This window comes from Ovis aries, chromosome 1 (genome assembly GCF_016772045.2).
Source record: "Ovis aries strain OAR_USU_Benz2616 breed Rambouillet chromosome 1, ARS-UI_Ramb_v3.0, whole genome shotgun sequence".
Lineage (NCBI taxonomy): Eukaryota > Metazoa > Chordata > Mammalia > Artiodactyla > Bovidae > Ovis > Ovis aries.
The window spans coordinates 61,350,013-61,367,446 of NC_056054.1; the positions used below are offsets into that span (position 1 = coordinate 61,350,013).

The following is a 17,434-nucleotide window of genomic DNA, read 5'->3' on the forward strand; positions in this document are numbered from 1 at the left end:
GAGAAGCTCTGCATAAAAGAGCTTGTTCTGAATGGTTTTTGTCTTATTCCATGTGGGTTGCTATAACAAAAACACCATGAACTGTGTAACCTATAAACAATACTTACTTCTCATATTTTGCAGGTAGGGAGTCTAAGATGACGGCATTAGCAGACTGGGTGTCTGGTGAGGGCCCGCTTCCTAGGCAGCCATCATTTTGCTGTGTCCTCACACAGAGGAAGGGATGAGCAAGCTCTCTGGGCCCGCTTTTATAAAGGCTCAGATACACATGGGGGCTCTGTTCTCATCATCTATTAATAATTGCCTCCCAAAGGGCCCACCTCTTAATATCATTACTAATGCCCTCAAGATCCATTGAGGGGTTGGTTTCAATGTACAAATTTGGGGGAGAACACGTTCAGACCATAGCAGTTCTGTTTAGATAAAGGATGAAAACAGGAAAATACACTAATGATAGAAAAAAAATCAGACAGTGCTTGCCTCTGGGTAGGTAGGAAAGGGGAATGCCTAGGAAGGAGAGTGAGGGAACATTCTGAGGGATGGTAGCATTTTGCATCCTGATAAAGCTTTGGGTTATGGGTATATGCATTAGTCACTGCTTATGCACAAACGTATGCAAATGATTCAGGTTTGTGTATTACACAGCCAGTAAATGTTTCCTCAAAGGTAAAAGACCTGTAAAAAATAATTAATGGTATACAAACTGAAGTATTTAGGGGAGAAGTATACTGATTATGCAACTTACTTTGAAATGCATCGGAATACAGATTCACAGTTGCATAGAGGGATGAGTAGATGGCTAGACATATGATACAGTAAGCATGGAATATATTCATTGTAGAATCTAGGTGGTGGGAATACAGGCGCTCCTTATAATATTCTTACAACTTTATGTTTGAAATTTTTTATAATAAAATTGTGGGGGTAAATAACTGCAGTTGGAGAGTGGAAGGCTGATCAGCTGAAACCTATTTTATTTTGGTCTAATGTTATAATGTCCATTTGTGTCATTGCAGTTGAATAACTCACTTCTAAAATTAAATTTAAATAATATTATGAAAGGTTAACAAAAAAAAAGAACTTAGCTAAAAGGTCTCTTGGCCAGATTCCCAGCTGCCCAAAAGCATTTTTCAGAAGAAGCTTTTGCTCAGACTCCTCTGAAACAGATGGCCCAGACGGGGTGGAGGGTATTCTTTGGGCCTTTCGGACTCTGAAATGGAACTGGGCAGCTCTGAGCTCAGCCCAGGAGCAGGCCCTTTCTCCCAGGGATGATATCAGTCTAGCACCAGTGACATGGGAGTCAAAAGGGGACACAGTTCCCCAAAGCATCTCATTCAGAAGTCCTTCAAGGGAGGAAAGGAACACCGTCTTGTTTATTTAACTCTGGAGCCTGAGAAATGAATTCCTGAGAGAGTGGAATTTTGCAAGCATGGTCTAGATACTCAAGTTACTTCATTCTTATGGAAAGGTAATTGGAAAGGAAAAGAATCTGCCTTGAATTATTCTCTGGAAGTGATGTGAATCTTCCTCCTACTTTGAACCTCATATCTTTCCTCTTCTCATTAAAGGAAGTAAACTTTGCAAGGAAGCAACCACTGGCCAGACTCAGGCTGACAAGATAAGCAGCTGCTGTGCTTTTCATGAGGACTGAGGATCAGGATCCTCTGCTTTGTTATCCTCTTCCATCATCAGGCTTCAGAGGCCTTCAGTGTTTCACCTCCAGTGATCTTCCTGGAAATGAACCCCAAGCAGTCAGCAGTCACTCACCACACTCACCCCTGATGGGAAGACTACAGGCTACCCCCAGCCCAAACACAGGACCCTTTTAGGCACTTCTAGGTCACAGCAGCTGAGAGAGAAAAAGAACGGCCACAGGCTTAAATCTTCATAGGGTAGGCTCTGCTCTTCCATGTGACAAAAGCAGGCCAGGAAAGTGAGCATCCTCTAAACCGCCTTAGGAAATGGCAGGTTCAGAAACGGTAGTACAGTTGCCAAATGCAGCACGTCTTAGTTGATGTGAGAGCTTAGTTTCTTGGCTGTTACGGATGGAATGTTTGTCCCCCTCAAATTCATTTTAAAACCCTTACTCGCAATGTGATGGTATTTGGAAGTAGGGCCTTCAGGAGATAGATTTAGATGAGGTTTTGAGGCTGGAACCCTCGTGGTGGGGTAAATGCCCTGGAAAGGGAGCTTGCTCTTTCTCTCTGTGTTATATGTGAGGATATAGCATAAGGGCAGCCATCTGCAAGGTGGGAAGAGGGCCCTCACCAAGAGCCACATGTTGGCACTGTGATCTTGGACTTCCCGCCTCCAGACTGTGAGTAATAAATCTCTGTTTTTAGGCCACCTGATCCTTGGTGTCTTGTTGCAGCAGCCTAAGCTGACTAAGACACGGATCCTGATAGCAGACATGTCCACCACATGTGCTGACTTTCAGGAGAATGTCCATCTTCTTGGTATGGTCTCACAATATCTGACTGGATATCCTGTTGTTGTACCAACCAGACTCAGAGGTGGGTTTCTAGTAGCGTGTTCCTTTGGAAGAGGTCAGGCCATTGATTTGTCCAAAGTGCAGGGATGTCCCATGTTCCTGTGGTATGGAGGGGCAGCTGGATTAGCCGAGGGATCTTTGTGTAACCTCCTTTTCTCTATGCAAGCACACTGACACCTAATAATTATCTCCCTTAAGTTTCCCACTGGTGCAGTTATCACCATCAGGTTTTCCTCTGATCAAATTCTTTTGAGCTTCTGTGTGAGCCACAAGTACAGACCAAAAGAATTATCAAGAGGGAAGGCCTAGGCACCTGCCCAGTCCCCTCCACACCCCCGCACCAAGGATCTACTGTCAACAGTGTGCGTGTTTAGGGTCGTTTCCTGCTCTGGCCGTTCTGTCATGACCAATGACATGGCTCTCTGTCTGCCCACTGGCCTCATTAACATTGCTCCGCAGAGGACTCACTGGCCCATAAGAGGAGGAGGCACTGGGATCCCTTCCTAGACAAGGCAGTGATTACAGCTACTGCCAACACCGTCTCTCCTTCCCACCAACACGGTGGTGTGGTGGCTCTTTTCCCAAGTGTCTTCCAGCATTCAGACCTCTTAGGCTGTGGTGTGAAGGACATGAGTGAGAGTCATGACTCCTGGTTTCTTTCCTCCTGATCAACTCATGGTCATTAGAAGACCCTGCAGGGTTGGCCTTTCTGGGACTCAGATTTCTATGATGAATGTTGAGTTAAACAAGATGAATATTGCTCAAGTTCCTGCTTAAAGAGTCAAGTGTTACCTTTCAACCGGCCCTCACGAAGTAAGCTTTCAATGCACAACACAGGTCACAACTAGATGATAAAAAATTGGCACTTGCCCAGAGATGTGAGTCACCTGCTTTTTAAGAGTCAAAGGTAACGTAGGAATTTTACTTTCCTAAGGGTTTCGTTTTTAAGAAAGAACTTCTTGGCTAACTCATTCAGAGGCACCTCCACCTTCCTTACATAGAACATTTAGGATAAAGTCTATTTTGTTAAACTCTGAAGGCTAACTGAGAAGCTTCTGACGGTGCTTTCAGTTGCCAATTAAGTCCATCACAGCAAGTTCATCACTCCAACTGGACCCTACCTGCCTGTTGTAAGGTAGTCACTTCATGTCTTCTCTATCTGACTCGCACACTCAGAATGTATGTGGAGGAGATGGGAATGGAGAGCTGCCTCACTGTCACATAACTCATATCGTTCAGATCCTCAGACTCACAAGTGAGCGACATCAGTGAATCTGTTTCTAGAATATGTATCACTAAGATCATTTTTTTTCCAAGTATCATGACAAAATAATATGCAACTCATGGTGACTAATTTTACTCCATTATCTTCTCACATTCCCCAAACCATGTGACTGGAACAGTATTTTACTGTGAAATGTCCAACTGATTGTTAAAGCTGTTCATCTGAAATGCCAAGACTGATAATTATTTTCAGATGGCTTATTACTAACTTTTGATAATGTTTCTAATGTTTCTGGCTCACTAACTATAAATAAAATAATTTATTGCTACAAATTGCCAAGTAACACTAACCTCCTCAGATGGAGCAGTAAAGTGGACAGGCCAGTCAGAGCAACTCTGAGCCCTACTCTGTGTCCTAAGCTGTGGTCAGATGGACTTCACCTGTAGTGATTCTAGACAGACACTTCTAATCAGACCCAAGACATATCCAGGTTTGTGGAGGTGGGGGGAGAAAGGGGTTAAGATTATACAATTATAAAAGCCCTCTTTTGTAATAAAAGTACAAAATTATGATACAAATTTGCTAAGACAAAATTTAAGCTTCATTAGCTTCATGGTAAATCCAGCTCTGAACTAGACCAGTTAAATCCCACAAATTGGAAATAACTTTTATTACCTTGTCAGCATATTATAATACCAAGTACTAGAAGTATTCAAGGTGCTTTGACACATGATATTTCTTAACAGTTGAAGGCTTCTGAAATGCTTAGACTATTTTGTAGCATAATGAACAGGGGAAGTGGCAACTCAAATTCTGCTGATATGTCCTTTAAGCCCACAAAAATTTTGAAGAGTTAAAAAAACAAATGGGTAATGTTAGCAACAAGAAAACATCCAAGAGAATGGAAAGCAAAACTGATAAGAAACTTCTGAATTTTTTGACTGAATGAAATAGACTAGATTTCTATAAACCAAAACCCCAAATGATTTTTAAATCATTTGTTTGAAATGAGAAGTTATAAGATAGCCAGGCACATGGTGCTTCTCTAGCTTATTCACTTGTTCAGTTGTTTCTATAGCAGTTAGAGCTTTTTCTCACACTTATGAAAATAAATATAAAACTATTAAAGTAAAATGATGGTAATTATTACAAGTATTATTTTACTTTAATAAGGCCACCTGAAAGCCTTGTAGGTATAAGAATCATTTGAAGGAAGCACAGAAGATTCTGGGCAGAAGAGGGATTAAATATAAATGTATGGGGACATGAAAAAATATAATTTATCTTGAAAACGCCTAGTACCTTGAAGTAAGAGATATGGAGCAGGGAATCCCTGAGGATAAAACTGAAAGATAAATAGGGGTACAGATAACAGACAGTCTGTTTGCCTGAGAGGGACGAGGAGCCACTGGAGGATATTGAGTGGGGAATACCATGATGAAATTTGTGTTTTTCAAAAATCAGTCTATTGTCGATGTTGGAAAGCAAGGAGACAAAACACAGGAAAGCTGTAATTGTTCCACTGGGGATGGAAAGGAAGAAACATTAGAAAGTCTAGGGAAGATGGTCAAAAGAATTTTGGATCCTTGGCAATGGAGGGTAAAGATTTGTCCTGTTTCAGTTCTCTGCCTTAGCACCAGGATTGAGCTCACTGCTCAAAATGGGAGAGGGAAGAGGCTTGGCTGATGACTGCTAGATTTCTAGATTGGTTAGTTGCAAAATCATCCCATTAACCAGGACATCTATGAGAGGTCAGTTATTTTTCTTTTTCTTTTTTTTAACTTTTTATTTCTTATTGGGGTAGAGCTGATTAACAATGAATGTTGTGATAGTGTCAGGTGAATAGCAAAGGGGCTCAGCCATACATATACATGTACTCATTCTCCCCAAACTCCCCTCCCATCCAAGCTGCTACGTAGCACTGAGCAGAGTTCTATATGCTACACAGTAGGTTCTTGTTGGTATAGCAGTGTATACATCCATCCCGAACACCCTAACTATCCCTTCTTCCTAGCCTTCCCTCTGGGCAATCATAAGTTCATCTCTAAGTCTGTGAGTTTCTTTCTGTTTTGTATGATTCATTTATATTATTTCTTTTTAGATTCCACATATAAAAGATGTCATATGATATTTCTCCTTCTCTGTCTGACTTACTTCACTCACTAGGACAATCTCTAGATCCATCCATGTTGCGGCAAATGGCATTATTTCATTCTTTTGTGTGGCTGAGCAATATTCCATTGTGTATAGGTACCACATCTTCCTTATCCATTAGAGAGGTCAGTTTTAAGAGTTTTAAGATGAATAAATGGGTGGATCTAGAGACTGACTCAGCAGGTCAGCTGATGACAGTAGGGTTTCGCTGGAGCTGAGGGGAGGCCTGGGAGGTGGAGGACACTTTCCTTCAAGTAGAGGAGTGAATGGGAGGCAAGCGAAGGGAGAACCAGCAGTGGGAGGGTTGTATAGACATGAGGGCTCTTTTCTAAGAGAGGATACTTATTTAGATGCAGAGAAGTAGCCAAAAGAATTGGATAGTTAAAAATAGGATGAATTTAGAACAGTTCAACGAAGCAAAATCCCTGAGGATAGGAAAGGGATGAGATCAAAGAGGGTGGAGGGACAAGGATATGGAGAAATTTGAACCCTCATGCATCACTGGTGGGAATATAAAACAGTGCAGCTGCTACAGAAAACAGTTCTGGCAGTTCTTCAAAAGGTTAGGCATATAATCACCACGTACCTAGTCCTGTGCAGCTCTTTGTGACCTCATGAACTGTAGCCTGCCTGGCTCCTCTGTCCATGGGATTATTTCCAGGCAAGAATACTGCAGTGGATTGCCATTTCTTCTTCCATGGGACCTTCCTGACCCAGGAATTGAACCCATATCTCCTGCATTGTAGGTGGATTCTTTACCACTGAGCTATCAAGAAAGCCTTGAAAAAAAAGAAATCACCATATGACTCAGCAATTCCACACAAAAGAACTGAAAAGAGGGACTCAAATAGATAATTGTACAGAAATGTTCATTGCAGCATTACTCACAATAACCAAGAGGTAGAAAGAACCCAAGTGTCCATGCACAGATGAATGGATAAATAAAACGTGGTCTAGAACACACGGCTTCCCTTGTGGTTTTAGCAATAAAACAGTGCAGGAGACATGGGTTGGATCCCTGGATTGGGAAGTTCCCCTGGAACAGGAAATGGTAACCCCCACTCGCCCCAGTATTCTTGCCTAGGAAATCCCATGAACAGAGGAACCTGACAGGCTACAGTCCATGGGGTAGCAAAAGAGTCAGACATGACTCAGCAACTAAACCACCACCCTTATGGAACATACAAAGGAATGTAATTCATGCATAAGAAAGAAGTTCTGATCAAGATTAATGAACTTTGAAAATATTATGCTCAGTGAAATAGGCCAGTCAAATATTGTATGATTCCATTTATATGAGATATCTTCAATAGGCAAATTCATAGACACACAAGCAGGTTAGAGATTATCAAGGGCTAGTAGGGGAGGAAGGGGTTATTGATTCATAGGGTTTCTCTTTGGTGATGGAGGAGTTTAAAAATTAGTGGCAATAATTGCATAACATTGTGAATATAATTAATGCCACCACTGAATTGTACACCTAAAAATAGTTAAAATTGTCTCTTTTGTGTTATATATATTTTACTGGGTTTCCCTGGTGGCTCAGATAGGTAATCTGTCTGCAATGCAGGAAACTCAAGTTTGATCTCTGGGTTGGGAAGATCCCCTGAAGAAGGGAATAGCAACCCACTCCAGTATTCTTGCCTGGAGAATTCCATGGACAAAGGAGCCTGGTGGGCTACAGTCCATGGGGTCACAAAGAGTGGGACACAACTGAGTGACTAACACTTTCACTTTTCTTTCATATTTTACTGCAATAAAATGTAATGTCAGGTAATATAGATGATTCAACTTGGTTGATAAAATATTCAACTGTTATATTTTTAAAAAGAAAATGAAGGGATTAATTCTGATCAAGACTGGTACATCTTTCTCTGTCCTTCCCGTCCTCTGGGAGCAAGGAAAGCATGTGTACAGAAACAGCTGAGATGTTCCTTTCCCTCGGGGACATTCAGGGAGTTCCTGACAGTTTCTGTTTGTTTGTTTGTTTGTTTTGTTTCGTTTTTGCTAACCAAGAGGCAAGCTCCTCTGCTTAGAGTGGATAAGATGGGTAGAGGAGCTAGAGGAGACAGTAGTGAATTTAAGAATAGCCACCAAGAGGAAAGGGAAAGGGAGCTGAGCAAGGATAAATAAAAGAACTGCTGATATATTCTCCTGACCCAGCCAAGACTGGCATACTGCACATGTTTAGTGTTCATCTTCATGGTTTCTTGATTCCCACCCCCACCCTCATCCCCACTGCACCAGGTATAGGAATCAGAGAACCTGGATTGGTTGCTGAATTGTTCCTGGATGGAGTGTTCATGGCATGGGCACAATGGAGGACTCAACCATAGAGGGTGATTCGAGACAGCATGTAAAAAGAATGGTTGCCAGGGCCACCCAATGGGTGCAGACTTGATACAAAAGAGGAGTCAGCAGGTGACACATTACCCTGGAGAAGGAGAAACAGATGAAAAAAGTGGGTTTAATGGGAGGGACGAGTAAGAGAGAGATGAGGATATTGGACATTCCGTGTTACAGAGGTGGGGCTCTCCTGGCTGATGACGTAGGAGTAGGTGAAGTGATCGACATGGTTGGGGTACTAAGAGCAGATGTCATGAAAATGGGTATAATAGCTTACTGTATGAATAGTCTAAGGAGATTGGCTGGGGGGTGTTCTGCTTCACTGTAATTCAAGGTCCTAGGCTGATGGGAGCTCTGTCATCTTCAGCTGGACACTTTCAAGATCACCTGGGAATTGACATCCAGTTGGTGTAAGGATAAAGAGCAAGAAGGAACACATGTAGATGGTTCTATGGGTCATGCTAAAGAGAGGTCATCCTTTCACTTGTCACTGGCCAGAATGTGGTCACACGGCTACACCCAATTGCAAGAAAGTATGGGAAATGCGTAGTTGTGTGCCCTGGGGAAAAGAGCAGCCTTGCTACACTTGAGCTTTAAAGCACTGACTGTTGCAACACTGATGCTCAGTTCTATCTTTAAGTCCAGAGAGGCTAACTTTAAGAGAACAGCTGAAGAGAAGCCATATCTGACTGTACGTGGAAGGCTTCACTTCTAATTCTGTTCCTTCAATCTGTTCTTTCCTATCTGGGCAGAAATCTCTGTAACCTAGTTTCCTCATTTGATGAGTTTCTTTCCTTTCCTTCATCAGAAATGTGTACATGATTTTTTTGTGTAATAGAGCCCCTTTATCACCCACTTTGTACCAGAAGCAGATATCCACAAGGAGATATCCATTACATTACTGAAGGCATTAGCCTGCAGAATGAGCCAACATGGATTTTGTGTTTGATATAAATGATACAGGGCTTCCCTGGTAGCTCAGCTGGTAAAGAATCCACCTTCGATTCAGGAGACCCCAGTTTGATTCCTGGGCCGGGAAGATCACCTAGAGAAGGGGCAGGCTACCCACTCCAGTATTCTTGGGCTTCCCTGGTGGCTCAGTTGGTAAAGAATGCAGGAGACCTGAGTTCCTTCCCTGGGTTGGGAAGATTCCCTGGAGAAGGGCATGGCAAACCACTCCAATATTCTTGCCTGACCTACAGTCCACATGGTCACAAATAGGCAGACATGACTGGATGACTAAGCACAGCACAGCACATAGATAATATAAATGCAAGACCTCATCTGTTAAAGTAACAGCTTCCAACTGTTACTTTAATGAATGAGATAGATTTCTTTTTGAGCCACACATTTTCTGTTAACAAGCTGCTCAGTGTTTTTTAACTAGATGAAGTCCCTCCAATATGTATACTGTCCACCCCAAATTTTCCACCAATAGGATTGCAAGACAAGCACAGCATCAGCTGATAGTCATTGGCTGATAGTGTTGAGCTCATAATCACTCCACCCATGCTGAGCTGCAGACGGCAGGGTGGCCATGGGGACAGTGTAGAGGATATCAGCCCCAAAGAGGAATTCCTCCTCAAGAAGAGGTTTTGTCCCAAGAACCATGTAATAAGACTCAAAAGGCCTTAGTGTAGACTTCTGTAGCTCACCATCTTCCTTTCTGAAGTTATATGGAAATTCTTCAGATAATAAACTCTGTCTTGGTGAGGAAGAGTCCTTTAAAGAAACATGGTGGATTACTACAAAGTCCTAGGGGTGCCTCAGAATGCTTCCTCCTCTGATATTAAGAAGGCCTATCACCAGTTAGCTCTTCAGGTCCACCCAGACAAGAACTCAGAAAACCGGGAGGCAGCTGAGGAGAAGTTCAAACAAATAGCAGAGGCCTATGCAGTCTTGTCAGATGCCGAGAAACGAGACAACTATGACAACACCAGGAGGCACTGCATCAAAAGGGAAAACAGAGGAGATGGCAGGGACAAGGATTATTTGAAGGAGGAACTGCACTTTGCAAGGTCACACTGTGACTTTCAAAGCACCTTTGAAGATCAAGACTTCTTCTCAGGAGGCTGTTTTCCCACTGACAGTGTTGGAGGGGCCAGGAGATTCCGCTCCTCCTTCTTTGATGTGACCCTCATCCCGGACACAGGATTTTCCACTTTTGTATCCCTGGGCTCTGGGCCAAATTCCCCTTCCTCTAGGACATTTGTACCCTTCATAAGCAATGGAATGGGAAACTTCAAACTGGTCACCACTTACAGCCAGATAGTGAATGGCAAGAAAGTGGTTATAAAGAAAGTTCTAGAAAATGTGAGCCGAAAGACTGAAATGAGAAAAGAACATCTGTTTCATCAGATTCCTCCACGCCATGGGTAAGGAGTTGCTGCTGGGTTCTTTCATAGGGAGGCTGCTGTGAGGCTGGTGTGTCTGGTGCTGATCCCAGACAGAACTGGAATCTGAGAATGTGTTGAACTGGAATGGACAGGGTCTGAGTGAGTGAGTGAAAGTCATTCAGTTGTGTCTGACTTTTTGAGACCCCCATAGACTATACTCCATGGAATTCTCCAGGCCAGAATACTGGAGTGAGTAGCCTTTCCCTTCTCTAGCAGATCTTCCTGACCCAGGAATCGAACTAGGGTCTCCTGCATTGCAGGGCAGGGTCTGCTTAGTCCAAATTTCTCATTTCACAGAAGAAGGACTGATGGGCCAAATGCTCCACAAGGAGGAACTAGGAAGCCACAGAGTCTGGCTTACAGCCTAAGTCTTCTGACTCTAAACTGAACCTGTTTCCCCCTGTACTCAATCTGGGACAGTAGAGACCACCACAAATATGGCTTCTGAGAGGTGTACAAGGTCTGACCATCACAAATCCCCCTGACTTCTCTTCCTGACTTATTTCTACCCTACCTTGCTCTTAGCCATTGCCTCTGTCTCGATGGCCCTTCTCTTCCGCCCTCATCTTCTCTCCATACATTTCCAATGGACTATATCACAATTAGGCTTAGTTGAAAGAGTCACCTACATATAGATTAATGTTGTTAGAGTGAAAAGTAAATGGGTGAAGATTGCTTAAATATACTTTAAAAAATAGCCAGCATTTTATCAAATGCTCAGTAGAAGTCAGGAATTCCACTTCACATGTGTTATCTCAATAATCTTTTCAGCAGTGAAGTACTGCTTTCCCCCATCATACAAATAAGGAAATGAGGCTTAGATAGATTAAGTAACTTTCCCCAGGCCCCACCTAATAAGTGTCTCACTCTAAAATACAGGCTTATCTACTGAGCTGTAACATCTATGGATGCTACTCATTTATTTTTAGATCTAGGTTCTTGCCCTCTTTGGAAACTTACACCTGTCATCTCTAAATCTTACTTCCATGCATGGGTATTTCAGGAACTTAAGTAGGCAAGCATTTCAAGTTTTATTGCCCAGCAGGCCTTTGGTTTTTCTAACATGAAAACAGAAGTAATATAAAAAGTTTCACTGAAACTAACAAATGATTACCACTTAACACAGAACCATAAACAAAATCCCAAGGTGTGAATTATATTTTTGTTTTGGATTAAGACAAAGTCATGGGATGTTTTTGTTTGTCTAACTGGATCTGGTCACACTCCAATGCCTTCATTTATACACAACTGCACTCCAGAGGAGCGTTTCCTGGTGGAAAGTTACTGATGGACTCTGCATTAGACACCTGTCTTCTGATTTCCAGTGTCATGCCATTCTAGTATACTGTGCTGACTGGCAAAATTTGGGCTTCCTTTGCCTTGCAAGCTTTCATAGAAGTTATATAACAAATGATTAGCTTTCTTAGTCTAATCTAAAATAGGGAACTTTCCTATGTTTGTGATTTTTATAAAACACATTTTTATGTAGTCTTTGAACTTTTTTAATCCCAATGGATTTTCTGAACTTGAACAAGAATATGCCTGCATCCCATTGGCAAAGGGTAGCTTTCAGGCAGGGAGAACACTTCCAGAAAGGAAGCAGAAGATGGGTTTGGAATGGGAACACATCCCATTTCTATCAAAGCTTATACTTTTCTACTTTATCATTGAGAACATCCTGTATGTCAGACACTGTGGTAGGTGCCTTACATGAATCATTTTTTAACCTCCCAAATCCTTCAGGGGTTTATTTCCATTTTACAAGCTTGGAAACTGAGGCTCAGGGAAGTTAAGTCCCTTACCCAGAGCCATACAATAAGTTGTGGAGACAGAGTTCAGTCTGCAGTTTGTTTGACCTGAAAGATCCCATTTCCATTACGCCATCTCCACTCCCTTTCAGTTGAGCTGCAATAGTTATGGTTTAAGTTTTGTTATACATATGAATTCTGTTCATTTCAAAAATTTTTAAATGAGGAATTCCAGATGGAGTTTTCTTTTACAAACCCTCATCCGAGGTGAACTGCAGTGTGGCTACCAAACAAAGGAAAATCAAATTGGAGCATGAAACATAATTTTCCATTTTGTCTTAAATAAAATCCAAATTTCAGCATTTTTCACAGACGTACTTGGCTTTTGACAGAAATGCTGAGTTGTAGAAGGACTTTTTGCCAACAAAGATATAAAAAATTTCATTTTCAGTTAGTCAAGGAAGTTTTCTTGTATAGAAATGAAAGCACTGTCATCTCTTCCTGGTGCCTGTTTAAAATATGTGGTTAAGTAAAGTACAGGCAAACAGCAATAAAGGAAAAATGGAGAGCAGGGAAGGCTTTGCTGTTGCGTGAAGCATCCCCAGCGAATCCCTACTTATCTCAGGGCATGAGGTAGAGCATGAGCTTTGCTGTAACCTGTGATTCAGATTCCTGTGACCTCACAATGCCCAGAGCTGCTGCTGCGGTTTCCAGGAGTCAGGCTTGTAGGTTTTGCTGATGGACAGTCTTTGGGATTCCTAGCTGCCTAAATAGAAAATAATTAAGATTGGAAAGTCAGTTTCTATGTCCTTAAATAATTGTAAAATGAGGGCCTTGATCTGTCGAGGAATGCTGACAAGTGATTATGTAATTCATAGCTCAGGGAGCACTTGCAAGAATGGCATCTCATGAAATCCTCTCAAAACTCAATATTCCATATTATCAGCTGAGGAGATAGCAGAGGAAAGGACTGCCTAAGGTCGCAAAGTGGGTGTTTCTTCAACGTTGTTTCTCCCAAACTCACACATTCAGAGCACATCTTCCTCACAGCCTGGCGATGTACATCAGAGGCTTTGGAGGAATGGCCCCCTTGGGGACAGTGTGGGAGGGAGTCACAGCTTTACGTAGCTGCAGGTGCACAGCGAGTCTCCGTGTCTGCCCATTGGCGGTGGAGGGGTGGGCGGGTAAAGTCACGTGCCGCTGTGTGCAGTTTACTGAGCATGCGCAGCTGGTCCATCTCACGAACCCAGGTCTCCTTAGAACTAGCTTAGCGTTGCCTCACAATAACAAAGATAAGGTTGTATTCAGCACTCTTCTCAGTGCCCTTTTCCAAAAGTTTCAAACTACTTTCTATATGTGGGGTCCTCATCTCTTTCACAAGAAGCTTGTTTTTATGTCATTTCAAAATTTTGTAGTCTCCACGGTAGAAGTCCGCGGGCTTGAGAGAAGGGGGCCCGTGGACACTAAGGGGAATCCGGAAGGGAATTTCCGGTGGGCACAGCCCTGCCCCTCGCTGCCTTATCTGGATTCTTGAGGCTCCACTAAGACGGAGTAGGTAGCATGAGAGTTGATATTCAAGTTGAAGCAGGATGGTTCTCCTTTTAAAGGGCAGGAAAGGTTCTCAGAGAGTGAGTCATTTTTCCAATGCCCGCTGTTCTGATCGAAAAGGTTTCAGAAAACCTGACTCTGGTCCCCATTGGTCCATCGAGACAACACATATTTGCTTCTAAGTGTCAAGAGAAACAGAAGTGAGTTATGAGAAGAGCATGGGCTTTGGCTTTAGGCAGATGAGAATTCAAATTCTGTGCCATTCTTTTGTAACTTCTGGGCAAGCTAACTTTTTGCCTTTATCCTCGGTTTGCCTATAAAATTAAGTTGATAATTCCTACCTGTCCTAATTTATGGAGTGATTTTGGGAATTAAATAGACAAAAATTCTTCTTAAACTTCAATAACATTTTTTAAATGCAAAGTGTCGGTCTTCCTTTCAGAAGCTTCGTCTTTGATCCTTCAGGATACATACTCCAGGCTTGCTGTCAGTTTTTTAAGATGTGACATTTGTGATGTGATCTTGAAAACAAAATCAGCTGTAGATTATATTTAACTCCAAAATAAATGGTGAAGATGGAAGATAAAAATAGAAGATTACATTTGGGGCACTAGTTTAAAAAAAAATAGTAATGTTTTTAGTGTGGAGACAAAAACTTCTTCCTTCTGTTTTTCTGCATTATGCTTGAACTTTTGGACTTACATGTTGGATTTACCTTCTGCTTCCATTATAGGAAATTGACGGAAAATCCCTGCTACTGATGACAAGAAATGATGTGTTGACAGGACTTCAGTTAAAACTGGGGCCTGCTCTGAAAATCTACGAGTATCATGTAAAACCTCTTCAGACAAAGCATTTAAAGCACAACTCTTCCTAGTAGTCAAATTGGGGTCTTGGACCTCAAAAAATACATAATGAAAGAATTTGGTTTCATGTGATGAAACTTTGTAAACAGAATACATACATGTGTATATGTAAAGAATTTCAATCAAATGAAACGTTATCCTATGGGATAGACTAGGCAATCCATCGGCTAACCTGAACTCAGCCAGGAGGAGTGAGGACATGCAAACAGGATGGTTTACCTTGTTGACCTAGTCAAATAGAGTGGTCTTTGATGAGATTAGATACCCTTCCCCACAAGGAGGGTTTTCTTCATAGATTACTTTCCCAAATTCCTTGAAAATAGAACTGAATGGAATGAACATCTTCCAGTTACAGAGGTAACTGACTGTAACAGGGAAGATCAAAAGCAAGAAAATTTGGGGAGGGGGATAAAAGAGAAAGGGATTGCACCTCCCTTGAAGTCCTCTGCTCCTTAGAGCTTGTGTTATTTGGATGGAATTGCCAACACCCTTTTTTATAGAGGGTCCTCCACTTGACCTTATTAAGGTTTCACTGGGATATGCTGCCATGTTGGAAATGGACGTACATCATGGCCCCTTTAGAAGCAGAACTGTAGCTCTGGAAAGAGAAACTCTGTTGTGTTTTGGGGATATCCATCTATCTTCAGTTAGCTTTCATGGGGGTTAATGGTATTTTCTGCATAGATCTGCTTTTAAATCGATTCTTGGTTTCTGAAGAAGACTTTTTTCCCACATTATGGTTTGTATTTATAATAATTTGTTTCTGAAGAAATTTGCCAAGAGTTATAGATCAAAAAGCCTTGTTACCAGTACAGAATATTTTTCTATATATATATTCCTTCATGATGGTGTACTATTTTTTTAATTCCTCCAATGCTTTGTTTGATTTCTGGTTTGAGTACTTGTTTTTAAGAACTTGAAAAAGTGGGCTTGCTTCATCTCTGTTCAAAGAGACATTTGTTCAGTCTCTGTGTGTTGATGCCATATTGAACTGGTGCTTTGTGGTTACAATAAAGCATTGCTTAAGTTTATTCTCAGTGTGTTCATTTTTTATCTTTTCAGTTTGGTGCCTCTTTGGTTGGGCTTCGAGGTCACTCCTTGAAACCATGGAGAGAAAGTTAAGCCTGCTTTAAGAAATTAATTATATATATAGAAGACGTGTAGATCTATATGTAGATTTATCTTCTTTATAAACTGAATTGTCTAAGTCAGCCTTATTCCTTACCTGTATCCTACAACTAATTTTATTATCATTTAGGGTATCATTTTAGCCACTGTTTGTCTGTTTTTTTTCTTTTTTAGCTATAAGCCTGTGGGGGAAGGGGTGTCACGAATATTTTGAAATTCCGATGAAAACTTTGGACCTTCCCTCCAAATGAAAACTCATATTCCCACATACAAAACATTGCAGAGTTGATGGACTCTGCAAAATTCTCTCTTTCCCCTCCTCAAGTTAAAGAGTCCTTATTTCAGAGACTGTTATAATTCAATCTCCTATGGAGATGTTTTCTCTAAAGAAGAGAAAGTCTAAATGAGTGGGATTCAAAACTGTATTCCAAATTAATTCAATTATGGAGTTTATGGCGTGTTGTTTTTGTTTTTTCATGGCTGCACCGTGTGGCTTGGCTTATAAAATCATTGTTCCCCAAGCAGGGCTTAAACCTGGGCCCTTGGAAATGAAAGCTCAGAGTCCTAACCACTGGACATGTAGGGAATTCGTGAAATCTAATGCTTTGTTTTGCATAAGTGGGAGAAGTGTTTAAGAAAGAGACATTCTCCATCCTGAAGTTTTCACAGTCTACAAAACATATAAGACCAAAAGGCAAAATATAGTTAGGTACTGTGAAGTGTGACAGTGTTCAAAGATGAGGACTACACCTGCTGGAAACCTGCGTTGGAAAGAAGTGACAGCGAATCAAATGGAAGGAAGATAGAAGGAAGAGCTTAACCTCTCTGAAGGAGCTTTCCGCAAGAACAGTAGTGATGGTGCTTCAGCTCTCTCTACTGCAAAAGGATAGCATGAGGGTTTCCAAGCCTCTTCTGTGCATCTGTCTAATTCCTTCTGTATTAGTTTGGAAAAGATTTGACTGTGAATGATAAAAAGTATTGTCTCCCTCAATCCCACCCTTCTTCTAATTCATGTAAACAAAACAGAAGCTTGCTTCTCTTTATAGCAATGTCCAGATAGAGGGACTAAGTGGTAAGGTCCTCCATGATTGTTAGGGACATAAGTTTCTCTTTTTGCTCTATCACACAGATATTCATTTCCAGAATCATTTTACAGCCCAAGATGGCTGTTTCAGCTGTCACCATCACCACCTGAATTCCAACTAGTGGGGAGAAGAAAAAAGGAACATACATCCTTCCTTTAAGAACCCTTCTAAGAAATTGAGTAGTGTTATTTCCTCATATTTTTCTGTCCAAAACTGTCATATCTAAGCTACAACCAAGGCTAGAAATATCTCTTTTTGTTAGAGCCAATGGGCCCAGCTAAAAGTCCCATTATTCTGTAGACAAGGGGACAGGAATATTAGGAGACAACTCCCTTTTACCACTGTCAGCAAGTCACTGGGAACAAATGACACTGAAAGTGAATGTTTTTCTCTATGTATTTTCTATATATTGTATTTTCTCTAGATTTGAACTTGGACTCACGCTTC

The 17,434-nt window shown here is 41.5% G+C and overlaps 2 protein-coding genes across 4 annotated transcripts in view; both read left to right on the plus strand.

The window, feature by feature from the left end:
• The window catches only part of SAMD13 (sterile alpha motif domain containing 13), a 50,277-nt gene extending 34,472 nt beyond the window's left edge, over positions 1-15,805 (plus strand). For all 3 annotated transcript variants that reach the window (XM_042250372.2, XM_004002134.5, XM_060411281.1), the window contains one exon: positions 14,642-15,805. In XM_042250372.2, the coding sequence (XP_042106306.1) occupies positions 14,642-14,785 (144 nt within the window). In that variant the 3' untranslated portion in view covers positions 14,786-15,805. The remainder of the gene's footprint in view (positions 1-14,641) is intronic.
• LOC121819633 (dnaJ homolog subfamily B member 6-like) lies at positions 2,520-14,635 on the plus strand. The gene has a single exon (XM_042250362.2). It carries the CDS (start codon positions 9,951-9,953, stop codon positions 10,593-10,595), a length of 645 nt encoding a protein of 214 aa, XP_042106296.1. The 5' UTR covers positions 2,520-9,950; the 3' UTR covers positions 10,596-14,635.
• Positions 15,806-17,434: the final 1,629 nt, after the last annotated feature.